General features: G+C 53.7%; 1 protein-coding gene across 5 annotated transcripts; it reads right to left on the reverse strand.

Moving 5' to 3' along the window:
• Window positions 1-27: 27 nt before the first annotated feature.
• On the reverse strand, window positions 28-11,395 carry LOC100515049 (angiotensin-converting enzyme-like protein Ace3). 5 transcript variants are annotated; one of them, XM_084984145.1, is made up of 15 exons: window positions 11,238-11,395; window positions 11,003-11,139; window positions 10,474-10,632; window positions 10,177-10,264; window positions 9,858-10,001; window positions 9,004-9,195; window positions 8,788-8,885; window positions 8,537-8,709; window positions 8,037-8,260; window positions 7,769-7,913; window positions 6,680-6,778; window positions 6,146-6,268; window positions 3,071-3,264; window positions 2,152-2,576; window positions 28-606 (listed from the first exon to the last, which is right to left on the reverse strand). In XM_084984145.1, the coding sequence occupies exons 1-14, from the start codon at window positions 11,308-11,310 to the stop codon at window positions 2,167-2,169; spliced, it is 2,259 nt and encodes a 752-aa protein (XP_084840271.1). In that variant the 5' UTR covers window positions 11,311-11,395; the 3' UTR covers window positions 28-606; window positions 2,152-2,166. The 5 variants fall into 5 exon arrangements, with proteins under 5 accessions (XP_084840271.1, XP_084840270.1, XP_084840274.1 ...); XM_084984144.1 differs by having other exon boundaries at window positions 7,769-8,260; XM_084984148.1 differs by lacking the exons at window positions 11,003-11,139; window positions 11,238-11,395 and having other exon boundaries at window positions 10,454-10,573.
• Window positions 11,396-18,281: the final 6,886 nt, after the last annotated feature.

The following is an 18,281-nucleotide window of genomic DNA, read 5'->3' on the forward strand; positions in this document are numbered from 1 at the left end:
GAAAATGAATACACTAGAAGAAGCAGATGGGGATGGGGATGGGTTTATTGAAAGAGGCTTCTTGGAGAGGAGGGAGAAAAGGAGGCCACTGTTTACTAAGCATATTGGTGGGCTTGGAGCTTTGCAGAGGGTCCGATGGCCAGTTTTGAGCCAGGCCTTGGAGGGCAAGCATTCAAATGGGACAGGCATCTGAGGCAAAGGCCGATGGCAGAATCAGTGCAGGGGGCTGAGCTGAGGGTTGGGAAGGGTGAGGTGGGAGAAAAGGGGAATCGATAAAGATCCTCCGATGCCATTTTGAACATCTAGATTTAATTGATGGACAACCACGTTCTTAAGCAGTTAGACATGAAAGAAACATTCCAGTGAAAGGAACTACAGTGGCGGGTGGGGGAGGGAGGTTGGACAAGGAGGCTCAGAGAGGTTTTTGCTGGAGTCCAGGTGAGAGGCTTGGAGTCCTGGGCTGGATGTGCCTTTGCCACGCAGAGCCACAATGCCTGATGGAGGCCTCATTGGCCACTGTGGCTGGGGGATGGGAGGGCAGCAAGTGTGGCCTCCTGGGGGGCAGAGTTGTCCTGGCTGTCCCTGAGTGTGAGGGGGGCAGGCTGGCTGTGGAGGAAAGGTGGGGCTGTTTCTCATGGGCTCAGTGCATGGGGTGCTGAGCTCTGAGGAGTGGTTTGGGCAGTGGGACACTCATTCATTCACTTACTCATTCAAACATTTTCCAAGTCCCTACTATGTGACACGGGCTGTGCTGGCCACAAGGGTTACGTGGTATCCTGCGTTTACAGAGCTGACAGCTAGTAATGAGGACATTATAGCCCAGCAAAGTAAGTGCAGTGACAGAGACGCGTCAAATGAGAACGCTGTGGAGCCTGCAGTCAGAACAAAAAGTGCTAGGGCCCAGCCAGAACTCAAGAAGACCTCTTAAAATGTGGACAGAAGTAGGGCCCATGGAGATCTCAGCCCTGAATTCCGGGCCCGGATCCTTAAACCAGAGAGAGCCAGTCCCATCTTTTGGCCCCCTTCCCGCTAACTCGACTGTAGCCCTGGTGCCTCCTCTCTGTGGTTACTGGCTGTAATGCTACTTCCTTTCAAGGCTCAACTAACCTGTGACAGTCACTGATTCTCAGCCTCCCCAGGTGCCTCTGGGGCCTCCTCCAACTCAGTAAATTCCCATATATTGGGTGTGGCAGACCCCCAAAGAAAGAGGTAGAAGGAGCAGGAGAGGAGGCCCACCCTCTCTCTTCCCAGGTTTGTCCCTCAAGCACTCATTCCCCAAAGCTCTCCCTCCCTGTCTCCCCTTCCTCCACAGAGCCTGGAAAGGTGCTGTTTGCCCTGAGCTCAGTCCCCAGGGCAACAGACTGGGCAGCAGGTGTGTGTGTTGAACAAGGCCGTCTCTGGAGCGGAGTGGCTGGAGATGAGCTTTGTTTAAATATTCAAGAAGTCAATCATTAATCAAGCCTGGCTGGGTGCCCAGCTACCCACTGTCTCCATTTGGGAGGGCCTGGACTGGGGCAGGGAGGGCCATGGGGCAGTTGGTAAGGCTACTTGTGTTTCAGGCAGCTGACAAGAAGCGTTTGGGGGCTGGGTTATCCAGCCCAATGCAGGATAGGCCAGAAGATCAGCAGAAAGGTGTGCAGGCCATATACAGGGCACAGCGCTCATGACCTGGGCACTGAGGATTTGTACAGGAACGTCCAACTCTTCCTGAATACATTTCATAAGGGCACTGAGGCAGGGACCTGTTTCTAACCAGAGCAGACACTCACTGGGCACTGCAGCCCCTGTTCGGCACCACAGTTGAGCTCCTGAAGAAGGTATGACTGCGTGAAGAAGCAGTCCTGGGCATGAACTGGGGCAGGGAGCTAGTCTGGAGGGACACAGCCCCTGAGTCACTAAAAACTTGGTTCCTGAGCCCCTAGGGGAAGGCAGTTAGCCTGGACATACACCCAGTCACACAGGCACCGTGCACATGGCCTCACATACACGGGTTCACAAACACACAATGACAACTCTCCATGTACTCAGATCTGCCAAGGCTGCACCAATTATAGCTGGGCCCTACACATGCAAGTGGTCCATCCTCTCCCCAGACCCCCAGCCCGCTCTGGCTTGGCCACCCTCCTCCTGCCCCCCACCCCCCAGCCTCACCAGTCACGCAGTGTCTTAGTCCCAGCTCCACCATTCATCTCTCATCCACGGAGGCTTCCAGCTGTGCTGCGTGAAAATCCGAATGATCAGGCCAACTGAGCACAGCATCAGGATGAGACAGAGGCCCAGCAGCATCCACTGTCTTCTGACAACTTGGTGGGGCTCCATGGCTGTGCCCAGGAAGTAGGCTTTGGGTGGTGGCACGTGTACACTGTTGTCCCGTGTACTGGTGTCCTGTACACTGGTGTCCTGTGCGCTGGTATCTTGGGCCAGTGACTTTTTTTCCAGGGTGTACACTTTGTAGGCCAGCAGCAGGACCATGAGTAACATGACAAAGCTCAGGGCCAGCAACACCCACTGCCCGGATTTGGCCTGGTCAGGGTTCAGCTCCAGACCCAGGAATGCTGCCCTGTCTGTTTCTTTGTCTGTGGAAGACACAGGAGTCTTGCAGAACTGGTGGCACTGGGGAGGGTACCTTGTGGTGGCCAGAGATGATCTGACTGCCACTGGCCTTCTCCTCAGCCTCTGGCACCTAACTTCCAAGCCAAAGGTTAGGACCTTGCCCCGGGAGGAGGGTGAGAAAGAGGGGCAGAAGGAAGAGGAGGTGGAGGAGGTGGTCCAGATTGGACTATATACCCCATGCTCCCAGCAGTGGCTTCATGCAAGCATCAGGAGGCAAGATGCCCATCCTGCACCCAGATGCCAGCCTACCAGTCTAGCTGGCTCGTGGGCAAGGAAGCAACTGAGCCAGTGACTGGGGCATGAGCTGAGGCTGCATCAGGTGAAGACAAGGTCACACAGCAGCAAGCTGGGTCATAGATGGGCTAGGCGTTCAGGTGGGGTTGGCATAGGGACTGGCCCAGGGCAGGTGAGGGTAGGGTTTGGGGCTGGAACAGAGGTGGGATTAGGGTCAGATTACCAAAGGATTGTTCCAAGGAACAGCTGAAGTCTGGCCAGCCCAGGATCTCCCCATGCCGGACATTCTCAGTGACCAGCCAGTTCAGCAGGGGCTTGAAGTAGGTCATGAGGGCCTTTGTAGACACCTTGGTCTCCCCGGTTATCTTCTGCAGGACCTCTGGCCAGGGCTTGCTGGAGCCCAGCTTTAGGACATCCCTGAGGAAGGGGGTACAGCCATGAGGCTGTGTGGGGGCATCAGCTGATGCTGCTGGGACCCCTCCGTATGTCCAACCCCGCCTTCAGGGCTCTGCTAGCCAGACTCTTCCAACAGTGCTCAGCACAGCGGAAAAAAATCACAAGTTTTGAAATAACACCAACATGTCTTTGAATCCTGACTCTACTACTCAGCTGTGGGAACTTGGGCAGGTACTTAACCTTTCCGAACCTCAATCTCCATATCCATAAAACAGAGAAAAGAATAGTACCTGTCTCCTAGGGTTTTGGTGTTGACTAAATAACCCAAGTCTGGGAGCACACTGGGCAGGCGATAAATGTTTGCTCATTAACACCATCGCCATCACCGTCAGGATGATTATTCTCCTGGATTCACATAGGCTGGAAGTCTTGAGACACCGTTTCCCAGGAGGGGCTCAGTGTCAGTAGAGCGAGGCGGCTCTTTAGTCCCTTCTGGTCTCACAGGGAGTGTTTGGGAGGATTAGAGAGATAATAAGCGTGGGATGTGTTCTGTGCACTGCCTGCAGAGCTGCAGAAATGTCAGCTCTGTCTCAAGGCACACCCAGTGCCTGGCGGGAGGGGGTTCAGCCTTAGGCTTGGCCTGGGCACTCACGGTACGAAGCACCGCAGCCAGGGCTCTGGGCTCCTCCACCCCAGTGCCCCCCCCCCCGCCCGACTCCACAGAGACAGCAGGAGGCGTGTGCTGATGCTTCTGTCCTGCTGATCTAACCAGGAGAGAGGGAGGGCTGAGAGGCCCAGAAGTCAGAGTGTGGAGTTCAAGACCCAGCAGTGCCAATTATGGGCCTCACAATCACAGACAATCACCTTAACCTCTCTTAGCCTCAGTTTCATCATCAGAACAACGGGCCCCCATTAATAACTGCATTTCATTGTGGTGAGGATTTAGGTCACAGAACGGCAGTCTAAAGAGGGCTTTCGGCTTGCAAAGACTTATACTCATTGCTTAATAAACAACTGGGAAAGAATGAGGTGGAGAAACTAAAGGTCAGTGGAGCCTTGGCAGGAACTGCTGGGGGAAAATGGAGTTAGGATCCCAGTGAAATGGAGGAGAAAAGCTATCAACATAGAGAGGAAAAAATAAACAAACAAACCAAAAACAAGACCCTGTAACTAACTTCAGGAAAGAGGATTTTAATCAGATGCCAGATCCTGAGAAAAAGGAAGTTCCTGGTAGGGAAAAGTTTCAACCACTGAGAATCTGCCTACTTAGAAACAGTCCTTTACGCTGGTCGGGATGAGAGGTTTGACGTGGGCAGCACATGAGACTTGCAAAAGTGGTAGCTGGGCACTGCCTAGAACCCTCCTCTCCAAGGTGGACTCCATGGACAAGGTCAGGTTCTCAGGTCCCCTGGCCTGACCCCCTCACGCTCTTTGCAGGTGCAAAGAGCAGCTCCTTTCTTGGATTATGGTTATTGATTTAACTTATTGGCCCATTGCCCCCTGCTGGATGCAGGGCATGCTGGTCAGCAGGTGCTCAAGTAAATGTTTGCTGAATGAATAACTAAGGGGCAACCGGAGACATGAAGGCAGGGAGCAGAGAGGCCCCTTATGTTCCACAGATTCAGAGAAGCTCAAACCTGGGCAGTCGACTAGAATAAATCCCTATCGTGTGGAAAGATGGAAAAGCAAATAGACTAGGGTGACAAGAAGGCATGCAAGGTGCAGCTCTCCTGGGAACAAAGGCAGGGATCAGTCCTGCAACTCCCTCTGGCCCCGTGGCTACTGACAAACTGCATGGTGGAATCACAGATACGCGTATTACATTTGCAAAGGATACTAAATTGTTGTGGATAATTATTAGGATACTAAATAGTGGCTTTGTTCATCTTCTGGGAACTTGAAATAAAACTCAACATGACCTTGAGCAATTAGGGAAATGAACCTATTGAAATCAGCTGAAACTCAGTGGGGGCAAGGCCATGTCAGTGGGTGGACTCCACGTCTCAGTGGTTAGCGCTGATCTTGGGGCCAGTGGACCTGGGCCTAACCTCACCGGACCAGCATCCTTTGACTGCTGGAAGCAGGAGGGTAAAACATATTGTGTTCTGGAGTCAGTTTGGGGCTCAAAGCATGGCTTTGCCACTTGCTAGGTAAGTGACAGGCAATCGCATTACCCCTCAGCTTCAGCGTCATCATTTATGAAATGTGGATAATCATATCCATTTTACCAAGTTAGGAGCACTTGCTAGAGAGCCCAGCCAGTAGCAGTAAGTGCTTCCCACCATTGGGTCAGCCTCCCGCCCCACTCCAGGTTTGCTTTGGGACAAGAAACCAGCTGCACAGAGGCAGGGATGGAAAGGATGGCCAGATACCAAGGGCAGGAAAAAAGACTGCGGGTCTTTTTAGGGGATCAAAGTAGACCGCAAGCTGATCAGAGCATCCCAAGAAGTTGGTGCGAAAGCAGCTGGGTCAGCCCGGGAACCGGATCCAGGCATCTCCCAGAAGAGATGAGAAAAGCAGAGTGCACCCAACGGTGCATCAAACGCTGCTGGGAGGCAAGGAAAACACCTTTGCAAGGAAAGAATAAGGGGATTCAGATGGAAGACGAAGGCCGGGGCAGGCCTGCAACACTGGGCTCTCATCTGGGACAGATGGATTTCTTGTCGTATGTGAGAGAGTGAGTGAGTGTGTGTGCATGTGAGTGCAGTCCTCCTGACTACACAAGAGGAACCGAGCCTTGATTAACGTAGGAGAGACTGCAGTCTGACAGAAGGAAGAACTTCCACTACAACAGACACTGCTCAGGGTGGGGGCTAGGGTGGCCAGGCGAGAAGAGGGGCCGGGCAGGCTTCCACACCGTGGGGAAGGGGAGCTGAGAAAGGTGAGGGAGGAGGGCACTCACGCCAGGAGCTTCCCAGCCTTCTTCGAGTTATAGATGTCACAGCGGTGCAGGGGTCCCACGTGGCCCGAGGCCTTGCAGAGTGCCTCGTGGATCTGGAACTGGAGCATGAGGCTGAGGAAGTACCTGGGGAGAGGAACACGAGGGCAGGCTGGGGAGGGGGCGTCGGGGGTGGGGGGCCTGGTCAGCAGTCCCAGCCTGGGTAGATCCGCCTCGGGCTGGCCCCGGAACACCACCAGGGCCTCCTCATTAGCCTTCAGAGCCAGCGCGGGCCTCCCTCTCTCCTGCCCCCTTCTCCAGGCCAGCAGAGATGCTTTCCCGTCAGCTCTGCCCTCCTCACAGAAGCTGAGGCAAAAGCCCAGACACAGGATTCAGGGCATGGCCCTCTGAAGGTTGTGCCACCCAACATGAGGAGGTGGGTGGGGAAGCGGCGGGACATTCCGAACTAGGGCCTTCCTGGAAATCCTCAGCCTGGTTCCCATGCCCCCAGCCCTCAACTCCCAGAGCTGGTTGTGCGGGCAGGGCCCGGGCCTTTACCGTATGTAGGGCATGCTGGCAGAGATGTGGAACTTGGCGCCTGGATCAAAGTCATCCTCTGTCCGAGGGACAGGGGGGCACAGGCCCTGGTACTTCAGCCTGGCGGGGTAAAGTGGGGGCTTGATAGTGCCACTTGGTTGGGTTCCCAGAGCCTTTGCCTTTCGAAGCATTTGCACAGCTATCAAAACAACTTGGCGTGCTGAGGACACTTAATGTATTTTTATTGATTAAATAAATGAGTTGAAAACACGTGGGATTGGGAACCAGAATTAAATAGTGATGGTAGTTAACACAGACTGGGCACTTCCTCTCTGCAGGAGCCGTGCGGAGCTCTTCACACAGACTCACTCCACACTGTCCTTGTTCTAGGGACACAGAAGGGGACGAGCTAGGCAAGGTCCCTGCTTGCAGCCTAATAACGGGGGACAGGTGTGGACCAACCACCAAGGTCGTTTCATTTAGTGAGAAGTGCCAAGAAGAGAAGAGAGTAACACCCCTGTGGTGGTGACTATCGCGCCCACTCTACAGTGAGGACAACCGAGCTTTAGAGGTCAGGGAATTGGTAGCAAGAGACAAAACAGTCACGGGCAGATCCCAGTCACTTTCAAGTTCAGGTCCAGTTGTTGCCCCTCTGAGCTGGGGCTGTGGGAACGTTACTGATTGTCACTGAGTCTGGTTGTAAAATGTTGGAGGTGAAATGGGGGTAAAAGCACCAGCATGACACAGTCTATAAATAGGCAGAACACTTGCCCCCGAGAGAGCTTCCTGGGCTCCCAGGGAACGGGCGCTCCCCACCAGGATGCCCGAGAGGCGAAGAGGCCTGTTCAGCGCTGGTACCCTATTCACGTGCTCCCGTGTGACTGCACGCTCCCGCCCTATCCACTTAGGCTGCAACGTTTTTGTCTGGTGACAACAAACAGCCAGCGTCACCCCAGGATTTCCCCACGACCTCGGGTCAGCAGCACCACACGCCCAACTCTGCCCTCAGAGGAGAGGCAGCAGCGCTCTTTGGCTGCGGGCGGTACCCTTGAGGCTGCCCCAAAGCCCTGCCCGCACCGGGGCCGGGAGTGGACAGCGGGCCCCCATCACCTGAGGTTCCACCACTCCTGGTTGTAGACGGCCTTCCGGATGGTGCCGTCAAAGACCTTCCAGCGAAACCGGTCCACGAGGTAAGCGAAGGGGATGAAGGCGATCTTCTCCAGGGCCATGCTCATCAGGAAATTGACCTCCTCCTCTGGGCAAGGTGGGCCCGTCAGGAGGCGGCTGCCGGGTCCCCTCCCTTCCGCCCTGCCCGGAGAGCCCCAGCTGCAGCCCCAGGCCCGGGCTGCCCTCCTAGCGTCCTCTTGGTCCCCGGCACCTTCGTCCTGGTGCTGGTGGCTGAGCAGGCCTCTGTTGAGCAGGTGCTTGTGGGACGAGGCCGAGAGGGTGATCACCGACCCCACGGCCTCTTCAAAGGCTGGGTTGGCGCCTGCGCGGAAGATCACAGAGAGGTTCTTATACTGCAGGAAGTACTGGATATGGCCCATCTGGTGGAAGATGGAGAGCAGGTCTTCTATGGTCACCTCGGTGCACTTCTTTATCCTAGGGTTAAAGGGCAGGGGTCAAGGAGCATGGGGATGCCCTGGGAGAAGAGATTTCTCCACTCAGACTCTATGAAGGGCTGGGGTGGTTGGGCTGGAGACCAGCAGGGCCCTGAGCTCTTACTCCAGGCTCCACATCCCAGCAGTGGCCAAGCCCCCGGCTCTCGCACCCACTTTGCCCACGATGCCAGCTCACACCCGCCCTCCTGAGACACGCAGACAGGTGGAGAGCGGGAGGGGCAGAGGAAATGGGAGACGCTCGTGGCGGGGGGAGCACCTGAAGTCCTCGCCGTTGTAGAAGTCCCAGGCCGATGCGTGGCACTCCACCTCCCGCCCGTCTGTTGGCCTTTCCATCATGGAGTTTTTCCAGAACTCAGGAGGGGTGGAAAGCAGCCCCAGGGAGGTGAAGAACTTTTCAGCCTCTTGGAACATTTTCTCCGGCTTCCAGTGCTATGTGGAAGAGGGAGCGTGAGGGGCCCCAGCCAGGGCTGCGGAGCGGGCAGGGGCAGACAGAGGCCAGGCGCTGACCTGGCCTTTCATGATCTTCGTGATGTCCTCGGGGGGCTTCTCTGGGAAGGGCAGGACCAGGTCTAGGATGCTGACCCAGGACTGGGCCCACATGTTCCCTGGAAGGGGAGTGGGCGGGCTGAGAGGAGGCAGGAGACCGTCTCGCCCCTGCCCGATGGCCTGCTTGGAAGCCCGCTCTGGCCGTCCCACCTCTGCGTCTGGCCACAGGGGGTTTACCCAGGATGTGGGCAGGGATGGGCCCCCTTGGGTCGATGAGCTGGGGCCCGTAGAAGCGGTAGAGCCCCCGGCGCACGTAGGCGTGCAGGTTCAGGTAGAGCGGCTGCAGCTCCTCGTAAAGCTGCTCCACGTCCTGCTCCAGCGTGTCGGACTCGTACGCGGATCGCCACATGGCCCCCATGTCTTCATAACCTAGGACAGGAGAGGGGGCTCAGCCGCTTGCCCAGCAGGAAAAACACCTCCCAAGGCCACTGTCCTTCCGGATGAGACCGGGTGGGAGAGCACCCAGCAAAGCACGCTCTGCGGCACGTGCCTGCCTCTGCCGGGCCGGGTAGGACCCAGGAAGGCAGTTCTGCTCACCCCTCAGGCCCCACCCCCAGGCCCCTGGGCCACCCTTCGGGTGCTGCCCAACACCGGCTCCCCCATGGTGGAGCCTGGGACGTGCTTCCTGCTGCCCGGCTTGGTCCATGTTTCAGGCCTTGGATTCACGTCCGAGGGGCCTCCCGACCACCAGTGTGAAGCAGGTCCCCCTGTTCTCTCTCTGCAGCCTCTCTCCGCACTCATCCTGGGTGCCAACTGGAGCTGTGCGTCTGGCTCCCAAGCACAGAGCCCTGGGAAGGGGGCCCCTTCTCTGTCTTTTCACCTCTGCGTCCTCAGAACCTCCCCAGCAGGGGCACATAATAGGGGCTGGATTACAGTTGGTGGGACAAAACAACACAGCGCCCCCTTTGCGCTCCCGGTGCAGGGCTCGGGTTCTGGTCTCCAGGCCCTACGCCGCCCTCCCCTCTGCAGAGACCGCTTCGCCCTCCCAGGCCTGGTGGGGCGGGGCCGGGGTTGAGGATGGGGGGCCTCACCATTGAGCTCCGCAGCCTTGTTGCTGAGCTGAACGTAGCGCTCGAAGGTCATGCGGAGCTGGCGCCCCACAGCATCCCGCCAGCCCTGCCAGGCCCACAGCAGCTCCTTCTGGTCCCGGGAGGTGGCCATGACTTCCTCGAGGTCTGAGCCCAGAAAAAGGGCCAAGGTAGGACCTGGCTCCTGCCGGCCTTCCGCCCTCACCCCCCTGCCCCCCTGCCAGGGAGTGCGGTTGGGGTCTGAGGAAGTGGGAGTTGGGAGGCTCCTGGAGGGGGTTGGTGCTTCCAGGGTTGGGCAGGGGTGGTGGGCTTGGGTGCTCACCAGGTTCCAGGGGCAGGCAGGGCCCCTCGTTCAGGCACACCTGGGCCATGCTGTACGTGGTCTCCATGTAGGCCAGAATCTGGTTGTACTGGGGGCAGGTGTCACCCAGGGCAGGCCCGTGCCACGGTCCCACTCCCAGCCGGGAGAGGCGGCCCGGCCAAGGCATCTTCCCCTGCAGCCTCTGCTGCTCTCCCCGCCGCCCCTCCTGCCCCAGACACTCTGGCTTCCCACCAGGGAGCCCACCCACCCCCGGGGTGGGGAGCATGTGCCCGGAGACCTGGGGGCTCTGGCCATCACCTCCCGGAGCTCGTCCTCGGGCAGGGCCGCCTTGTATAGGTTCTGCAGCTTACTCAGCATGCGCTTCACGTCCGGGTCCTGGAAGTCGTCGATCTTAAACAGGCGGGCCCGGGTGCCAAAGTACAGCGTGTGCTGGGACCGCTCCACGTCCTTGCGCAGCTGGAAGGAGGGTCACTGTGCTTGTCGTGGGAGGTTGGGGGAGGGGTAACTCCAGGGCCACAGCCCCCACCTCCTACCGAAGCCCACTTTTAGGGTTATTTTAAACCCTTGAAAATTTGCTGAGAGGGAGAAAGGGCAAGGCTGGTCCCTAAAAGCAAGGAGATGAAATTTATGAGGTGAAGAAGCAAGGGCTTCTTGCCCAGAGGGCTCCCGGGAGGCCTGGAGCTTGCAGCCTGCTTTGACATGTGCTTTGGGGCGTCCCTCCTTCCTTCTGCTCTGGACAGGGGGAAGGAGGTGTGCTTCCCCCAGCCCCCCTGGGACACTGAGAAGAGCGAGGGGAGAAGGGGCCAGGGTGGAAGTGGTCCCACACCATCTCCTCTCGATTTTTATTGGTGATGTTGGTGACATAGTTCCAGGTCGCCTCCATGAACTGGTTCCACACAACCTGGGCTGTACGCTCGTAAAACTGCAGGAAGGCCTTTGCCACGGTCTCGCTGTAGAGCTCATCTGTGGAGAAGGAGATGGGCATCGTGCTGTCCTGGCAGGGGCCTGCCCCGGCCTGGTCCCCTGGCCTGGTCCCATGCTCCTTCGGGTCCCGACCCCACCTTGGCCCTGAGCCATGGCAAGAGCTGCCCATAACAGAAGAGCACAAGTAGGGAAGGTCCAGGGCAAGTCCATCTTGTGCCCATGACCAAGAGAACAGCAGAGCCGGGTGAGGCTAGGGGCCAATCACGATCCGACTCGATATTGTGACATCAGGGGCTAAAGGGTCAGCCATGGAATGTCAGAACAGGAAAGCCCCCACCATCCTCTGGTCCAACTGTCCCCATTTGACAGGTGAGGAGACTGAGATCCAGAATGGTCAAGCCACACGACCATAGCTGGTCAGTGGCAGGGCTAAGAGAACCAGGCTCTTGGCTTCTAGGCCAGAGCTTGCCTGACTCTGCTTGGTCACTTCCCCTCCCTGGCCTTGGAGCTGCCCTTGGGTCTCGGCCAGGGATTGATGAGCTCCCTTCCTCCGCAGGCTGGGATTACCTCTGTGCAGGTGGGTGGGAAGATGGATGGAGGGATGGATAGATGGACGGATGGAAGGAAATGACATCTCTGGGTCTCTGGAAGCACAGCTGTCTCGCCGTGGTCTTCTGACTTGACCTCCTATGTTTACGTTTCTGGCCTTTCTCTCTCTTGTCCGATGTATGATCATCCACTGAGCCCAGTTTGAGCACCAGCTGGCAGGACCCTACCTGGTCTGCTGGCCTCTGGTGACTCCTTGGTAGCCTGACACCTGTAGTCTGGGGAGACCAGCCCCGTCTTCCTTTGGGACTCCTTCCTCAGACTCTTTTTCCTCCACGTCCAGACTCCCTTCACCTGGGTCCCTTTACCTGCTCTCCTCAGCCCAGGTGCACCCACGTCCCCACACACACCCACCCCTCACACGAGTGGACACCGTTACCAGAGAGGCCGACCAAATAACCCTCCAAATTTCATCTGTTAGGATCAAAGTTTGGAGTTCCCGTTGTGGCACAGTGGTAAAGAATCCAACTAGTATCCAGGATCAAGGTTTATCTGAAACACGAGCAAAGAAAAAAAGGCCATGACACTTCTGGTTAAACTGGCTGACAGAACTCTCAGGGGAGGCCCTCCTCCTGCTTCAAGCACATAGAGGTGGTTGATAAAACACTATTTTTGGGTATCCTATACATTACACCCCCAGGACTTACTTATAACTGGAAGATAGCTTTTGACTGCCTTTACCCATCTCAGCCACCCTCTCACCTCTGCTTCTGGCAACCACCAATCTCTATGGGTTCAGTTTTATTTTGTTTGGCTTTGGTTTGGTTCTGTTTTTAAATTCCACATATAGGTGAGATCACACAATGTTTGTCTTTTTCTGTCTGACCTATTGCATGCAGCATAATGCACTCAAGTTCCATCCATGTTGTTGCATGTGGCAAGACTGCCTTCTTTTATATGGCTGCATAATATTCCTGTGTGTGTGTGTGTGTGTGTGTGTGTGTGTGTGTGTGTGTGTGTGTGTGTGTGTGTGTAATATTTTCGGTGTTCATCAATGGGCACTTAGGTTGTTTTCATAACTCCCCTATTGTAAATAATACTTCGGTGAACATGTGGGCACAAAAATGAAGATAGTGACTTCATTTTCTTTGGATACATACCTGGAAGTGGCATTGCTGGATCATACGGTAGTTCCATTTTTAACTTTTGGAGGAAACTCCATACTATTTTCCAAGTGGCTGCACCAACTTATATTCCCACTGACAATGCATAAGGGTTCCCTTTATATCTTTGCCTACATTTTCTATTTCTTGTCTTTTTGAAGACATTCTCACATGGATGAGGTATTATCTTACTGTGGTTAGGGATGTTGAGCAACTCTTCCTGTGCCTGTTGGCCATCCGCATGTCTCCTTTAGAAAGAGGTCTGTTCAGATCCTTGCCCTTTTCTTTAAGAAAATTGTGTTGTGACTGAGTTGTATGAGTTCTTTATAAATCTTGGGTATTTAGCCCCTTATCAGATAGATGATTTGCAAATATTTTCTCCGAGTCTGGGGGTTGCTTTTCCGTTTTGCTGATAGCTTCTTTGGCTGTGCATAAGCTTTTTAGTTTAATGTAGACTCGCTTGTTGATTTTTGCTTTTGCCGCCTTTGCTTTTGATCCAAAAAATCATTGCCAAGACTGATGTCTAGGAGATTACCTCCTGTGTTTTCTTCTAGGAGTTTTACGGTTTCAAGCCTTACATTTCAGCCTTTAATTAGTTGATTTTTGTCTGTGGTATAAGATAGGGGTCCAGTTTCATTCTTTTGCATATGGATGTCCAGATTTCCCAATACTGTTTATTTGTCTTTTTAGGGCCACACCTGCAGCATACAGAGGTTCCCAGGCTAGGGGTCGAATTGGAGCTGTAGCCACTGGTCTATGCCAAAGTCACAGCAACATCAGATCCGAGCTGTATCTGCGACCTACACCACAGTTCATGGAAACACCAGATCCTTAACCCACTTAGCAAGACCAGGGATCAAACCTGCATCCTCATGGATGCTAGTCAGATTTGTTTCTGCTGAACCATGAAAGGAACCCTCCCAATACTATTTATTGAAGGCACTATCCTTCCCCCATTGTATATTCTTGACTCCCTTTTCATAAATATATTGACATGGGTTTATTTCTGTGCTCTCTATTCTGTTTCGTTGATCTATGTGTCTATTTTTATGCCAGTACCATACTGTTTTCATTACTATAGCATTGTAATATAGTTTTAAATCATGAAATGTGATGCCTCCAGCTTTGTTCTTCTTTCTCCAGATTGATTTGGCTATTAGGGATCAAACATAGTATTTTTCTAAAATGCTGGGAACTCCCTGGTGGTCTAGAGGTTAAGGATTCAGCATTACCCTGCTGTGCTTCAGTTCTGATCCTTGGCCTGGGAACTTCTGCATGCTCTGGGCACAGCCAAAATAAAAAAATAGATATATAGATAAATAAATAAATACAGTGCAGAGTTCCCATTGTGACTTAGCAGAAACGAACCCAACTAGTATCCATGAGGATGTGGTTTTGATCCCTGGCCTCGCTCAGTGGGCTCAGGATCCTGCGTTGCCATGAGCTGTGGTGTAGGTTGCAGATGCAGCTCGGATCCCTCGCTGCTGTGGCTGTGGTGTGGGGCGACAGCTGCAGTTCTGATTCAACCCGGCTGGGAACTTCCATGTGCCACAGGTGCAGCACTAAAAAGCAATAAATAAATAAATAATGTGCAAAATACAGAGTTGAGATGGAAAGCAAGAAAAGGTATTCTTCAGATGCTGGAGAGACAGAGCTCGTGCAGCAGTGAGCGGGGGCCCATGTGGGAAATCCGAGTGCCTCCGTGCCCAAAGGGCTGCAGCACAGGTGCCCGCCTGGGGCCAGCCGGTCATTTGGAAGTAATGCTGCCATCAAGGGAGCCAGCAGATGGCTTCCTTTCTAATGGGGGCCTGCAAGAAGCAACCATGACACCGACCCTGGGGACATCTCCACCACCTGGTGTGTGCATGGGAAGGGTCCCCCTGAGAAGGCTGTTCCCACTGAAAATGGCTCACAGGTCAAGACCACCAAGTACAAGAGGAAGTCCAATGTCATCAGTGTCAATAAGGATCGCCAGCCCCCAGTAAGCACTTTCCAGGGGCTGGGGACCCTTTGAGGGCTTTCGGGATATGAATCCTCACACAAGTTCCATGAGGTGGGTCCCGTGGTCCACACCCCCAGTTTATAGATGAGGAAAGAGAGGCACAAAGAGGCTGAGAAACTTGCTCGTAGCCACACAGCCAGCAAACAATGGAGGGGGGACTCCAATCCAGAGAGTTTGGCTCCAGATTCTGCGAGACACTGCAGACGCAGGCATGGAGTAGACGACACCTGAGGCAGGACAGGTGTTCGAGCAATCTGAGAGGGACTTCAAATACAGGGCCTTACACCACCCACAAAAATGAACTCAAAACGGATTACGGAACATCCAAACTCAATCTATAAAACTCTTTGAAGAAATCATTTGGGAAAAGCTTCATTGGACTTGGCAACGATTTATTGGCTATGATACCAAAAGCACAGCCAACAAAAGAAAAGACAGACAAATTGGACTTCATTAAAATGAAAAGCTTTTGCACATCAAAGGACACCAGCAAGAGAGTAAAAAGGCAGCCCGCAGAATGGGAGAAAATATTTGCAAATCATCAATCGTAAGTGATTACTATCCAGAATATATAAAGAGCTCCCCAAACTCGACAGTGAAAAGACAATGCAATTCAAAGACGGGCAAAGGCCTTGCTCGTAGCCACACAGCCAGCAAATAATGGAGGGGGGGACTCCAATCCAGAGAGTTTGGCTCCAGATTCTGCGCGACGCTACAGACACAGGCATGGAGTAGACTCTCTCTAAAGATGATGTATAAATGGATAATAAGCACTTGCTAAGATGCTCAATATCACTAATCATTAGGGAAATACAAATCAAAACCATGAGATACCACTAGGATGACTATTATTTTAAAGAAAACAAAACCAGAAAACATCAAGTGATGGCCAGCATGTACTGAAACTGGAAACCCTGTGCATTGCTAGTGGGACTATAAATGCTATAGCCATGGTGGAAAACAGCACAGAATTACCAAATGATCCAGCTAATTTCAATTTGAGGTGTACACCCAAAAGAGGTGAAAGATACAGTGATGGCTGCACAACAGTTGAATGTACACAATGCCACCGAACCGCACACTTAAAAATGGTTAAAACGGTAAATGCTATGCATATTTTACGACATTAAAAAGTACAGATCTTTAAAGTGATGAGAGAAGGAAGGAACAGACTCTGTGAGGCAAGAATAGACTTTTGTGAAAACACAAGAGGTGTGAAAGAAAGAAAAAAAATAGGAGTTCCCGTCCTGGCTCAGGCGAAATGAATCTGACTAGCCTCCATGAGGACGAAGGTTCGATCCCTGGCCTCGCTCAGTGGGTTAAGAATCCGGCATTGCTGTGAGCTGTGGTGTAGGTCGCAGACACAGCTTGGATCTGGCATGGTTGTGGCTGTGGTATAGGCCAGAGACTACAGCTCCAATTGGACCCCCAGTCGGGGAATCTCCATATGTCGTGGGCATGGCCCTAAAAAAATATATATATAGTTATTACATGGGGAAAATGTTCATCTTGATGCACAGGCTAAGCAGTGGCCTGGAAGGCAGTGGATTGGGGGCCCGAGAAGACACAGCTTTGGAAATTGGTTGGAGCAGTGGACAGAAAAAGAGATGAGAAATACGAGCAAGAATTAGGAGACCCAGGGGACAAACTAGGACGCTCCAAGCAGGGTCTGGCAGGAGTCCCGAAGAGGAGCCTGAAAGGATGAGGAGATGATAGCTGAGTGTCTCCAGGATGGAGGAGGGCCAAGTCCCCGCGGTGAGGAGCTCACTGCACTCCCGGGAGGGAACGTTCCACGGTGTGGGCAGGAAGCCAGAGAAATTTCTGTCTGGCTCTCAGTGAACTGCTCTGGACGATTTTCTCCACCTCTCCAGAGAGGGGCTGGGCTGGGCTTGCCCTTCCAGCTCTCACGGTCTGCAGCTTGAGGGGACGTTTGAAGTGGGAGGCAGATGTGAAACAATCTTTATCAGGAGATGACGCATTCGTTGGAGAGGAAACCAAGCACCAGGCATTTCTATGTTATCTCAATCAGCTGCAGCCTTCACGAGAGGGTTTCTAAGAACCAATTCGCAGGTGTGAACATGGAGGCTCAGGAGTTCCTGTGATGGCTCACAGAAATGGAGTTCCCGTCGTGGTGCCGTGGTTAACGAATCCGACTAGGAACCATGAGGTTGCGGGTTCGATCCCTGGCCTCACTCAGTGGGTTAAGGATCCAGCGTTGCCATGAGCTGTGGTATAGGTTGCAGACGCTGCTCGGATCCTGAGTTGCTGTGGCTCTGGCGCGGGCCGGTGGCTACGGCTCCAATTGGACCCCTAGCCTGGGAACTTCCATATGCCATGAGAGCAGCCCTAGAAAAGGCAAAAAGACAAAAAAAAAAAAAAAAAAAAAAGAAAGAAAAAAATGTATCTGACGAGTATCCATGAGGACACAGGTTCGATCCCTGGCGTCCCTCAGCGGGTTAAGGATCTGGCGTTGCTATGGCTGTGGTGTAGGCCAGCGGCTATAGCTCCTATTTGACCCCTAGCCTGGGAACCTCCATATGCTTTGGGTGCGGCCCTAAAAAGACAAAAAAAAAAAAAAAAAGCAAATGGAGGCTCAGAAAATGGAAGCAAAGCTCCCTAGGTCACGTAGGTGGTTAAGTGCAGAGGTGGGATTTGACTCAGGCCTCATCCAGAGCCACTGGATTCACTCATTAGAGCCAGAGTGTGGTTGCTGCAGGCAGGGTGGGGAGATCAGAGAAACCATCTCGAAGCACCATCACCCCTGGCCTGCAGGGGTCAGAGCCGGTCACTGAGGAGCCACTGCCCTTTGGACATCGGTGGGGGCAGCCCAGGGAAGGGTTTGGCCTTCAGGCCACCAGTAGAAAATGCCAGTATGGCGCCTCTTCCTGCTGTCACCACCTCCCAGCAGACATGGCCTCTCCTCACTCACGGCAGAGACAGGAGACTGAATAGTTTCAGCATTTCAGAAGGCCTTGTGGACGAGGCTGTTAGGTCTTGTTTGCAGCTCAGACCTCTGGGTGCTGGTGTCCTCACCCTGCCCACAAGCTCTGACATGCAGCAGGAACCTCTGCAGTTCATGAAGATAGGGAAGGGGGCGATGCGACAAGGACATTTGTTTGGCAAAGAGCTTTTGAAACATCAAGCTGGGGAGAGGGTACTTTAAGAAGCCTTTGGTGGTAGAAGGCTTGGAACTATTTAGAGTATATGTTTATAAATTCCATTGTCCTAAGTAATCACAGACTTCCACCCTCTTGCATATCCCAAATACCTCAACTCCACATCCTGCCCCACGGAGCAGGCCTGTACAATCAAGTCTACATGCCACACACACACACACACACACACACACACACAATGGCAACTGGAGACTGGAGGGCAAAAGCTATGGACTAAAAGGTATAGGGGGACAGATATTAGGCGCTGGCCGGGCTTTGGTCAGGTTCTAGGTTTGGCATTTAAATATCTAAAAA

This window comes from Sus scrofa, chromosome 12 (genome assembly GCF_054392235.1).
Source record: "Sus scrofa isolate SSC_HxYL_T2T_F1_AM1 chromosome 12, Sscrofa_HxYL_maternal_Yorkshire_Landrace_v2.0, whole genome shotgun sequence".
NCBI classification, from domain to species: domain Eukaryota; kingdom Metazoa; phylum Chordata; class Mammalia; order Artiodactyla; family Suidae; genus Sus; species Sus scrofa.

Excerpts from the sequence above, each read along its gene's own strand:
- LOC100515049 (XM_084984144.1), bottom strand. The coding sequence starts at position 11,310 with ATGGACTTGCCCTGGACCTTCCCTACTTGTGCTCTTCTGTTATGGGCA. Across the intron at positions 10,265-10,473 it reads CCGAGGACGAGCTCCGGGAG|TACAACCAGATTCTGGCCTA; the intron begins GTGATGGCCAGA and ends ACCTGCCCCCAG. Across the intron at positions 6,779-7,768 it reads CAGGAGTGGTGGAACCTCAG|GCTGAAGTACCAGGGCCTGT; the intron begins GTGATGGGGGCC and ends TTACCCCGCCAG.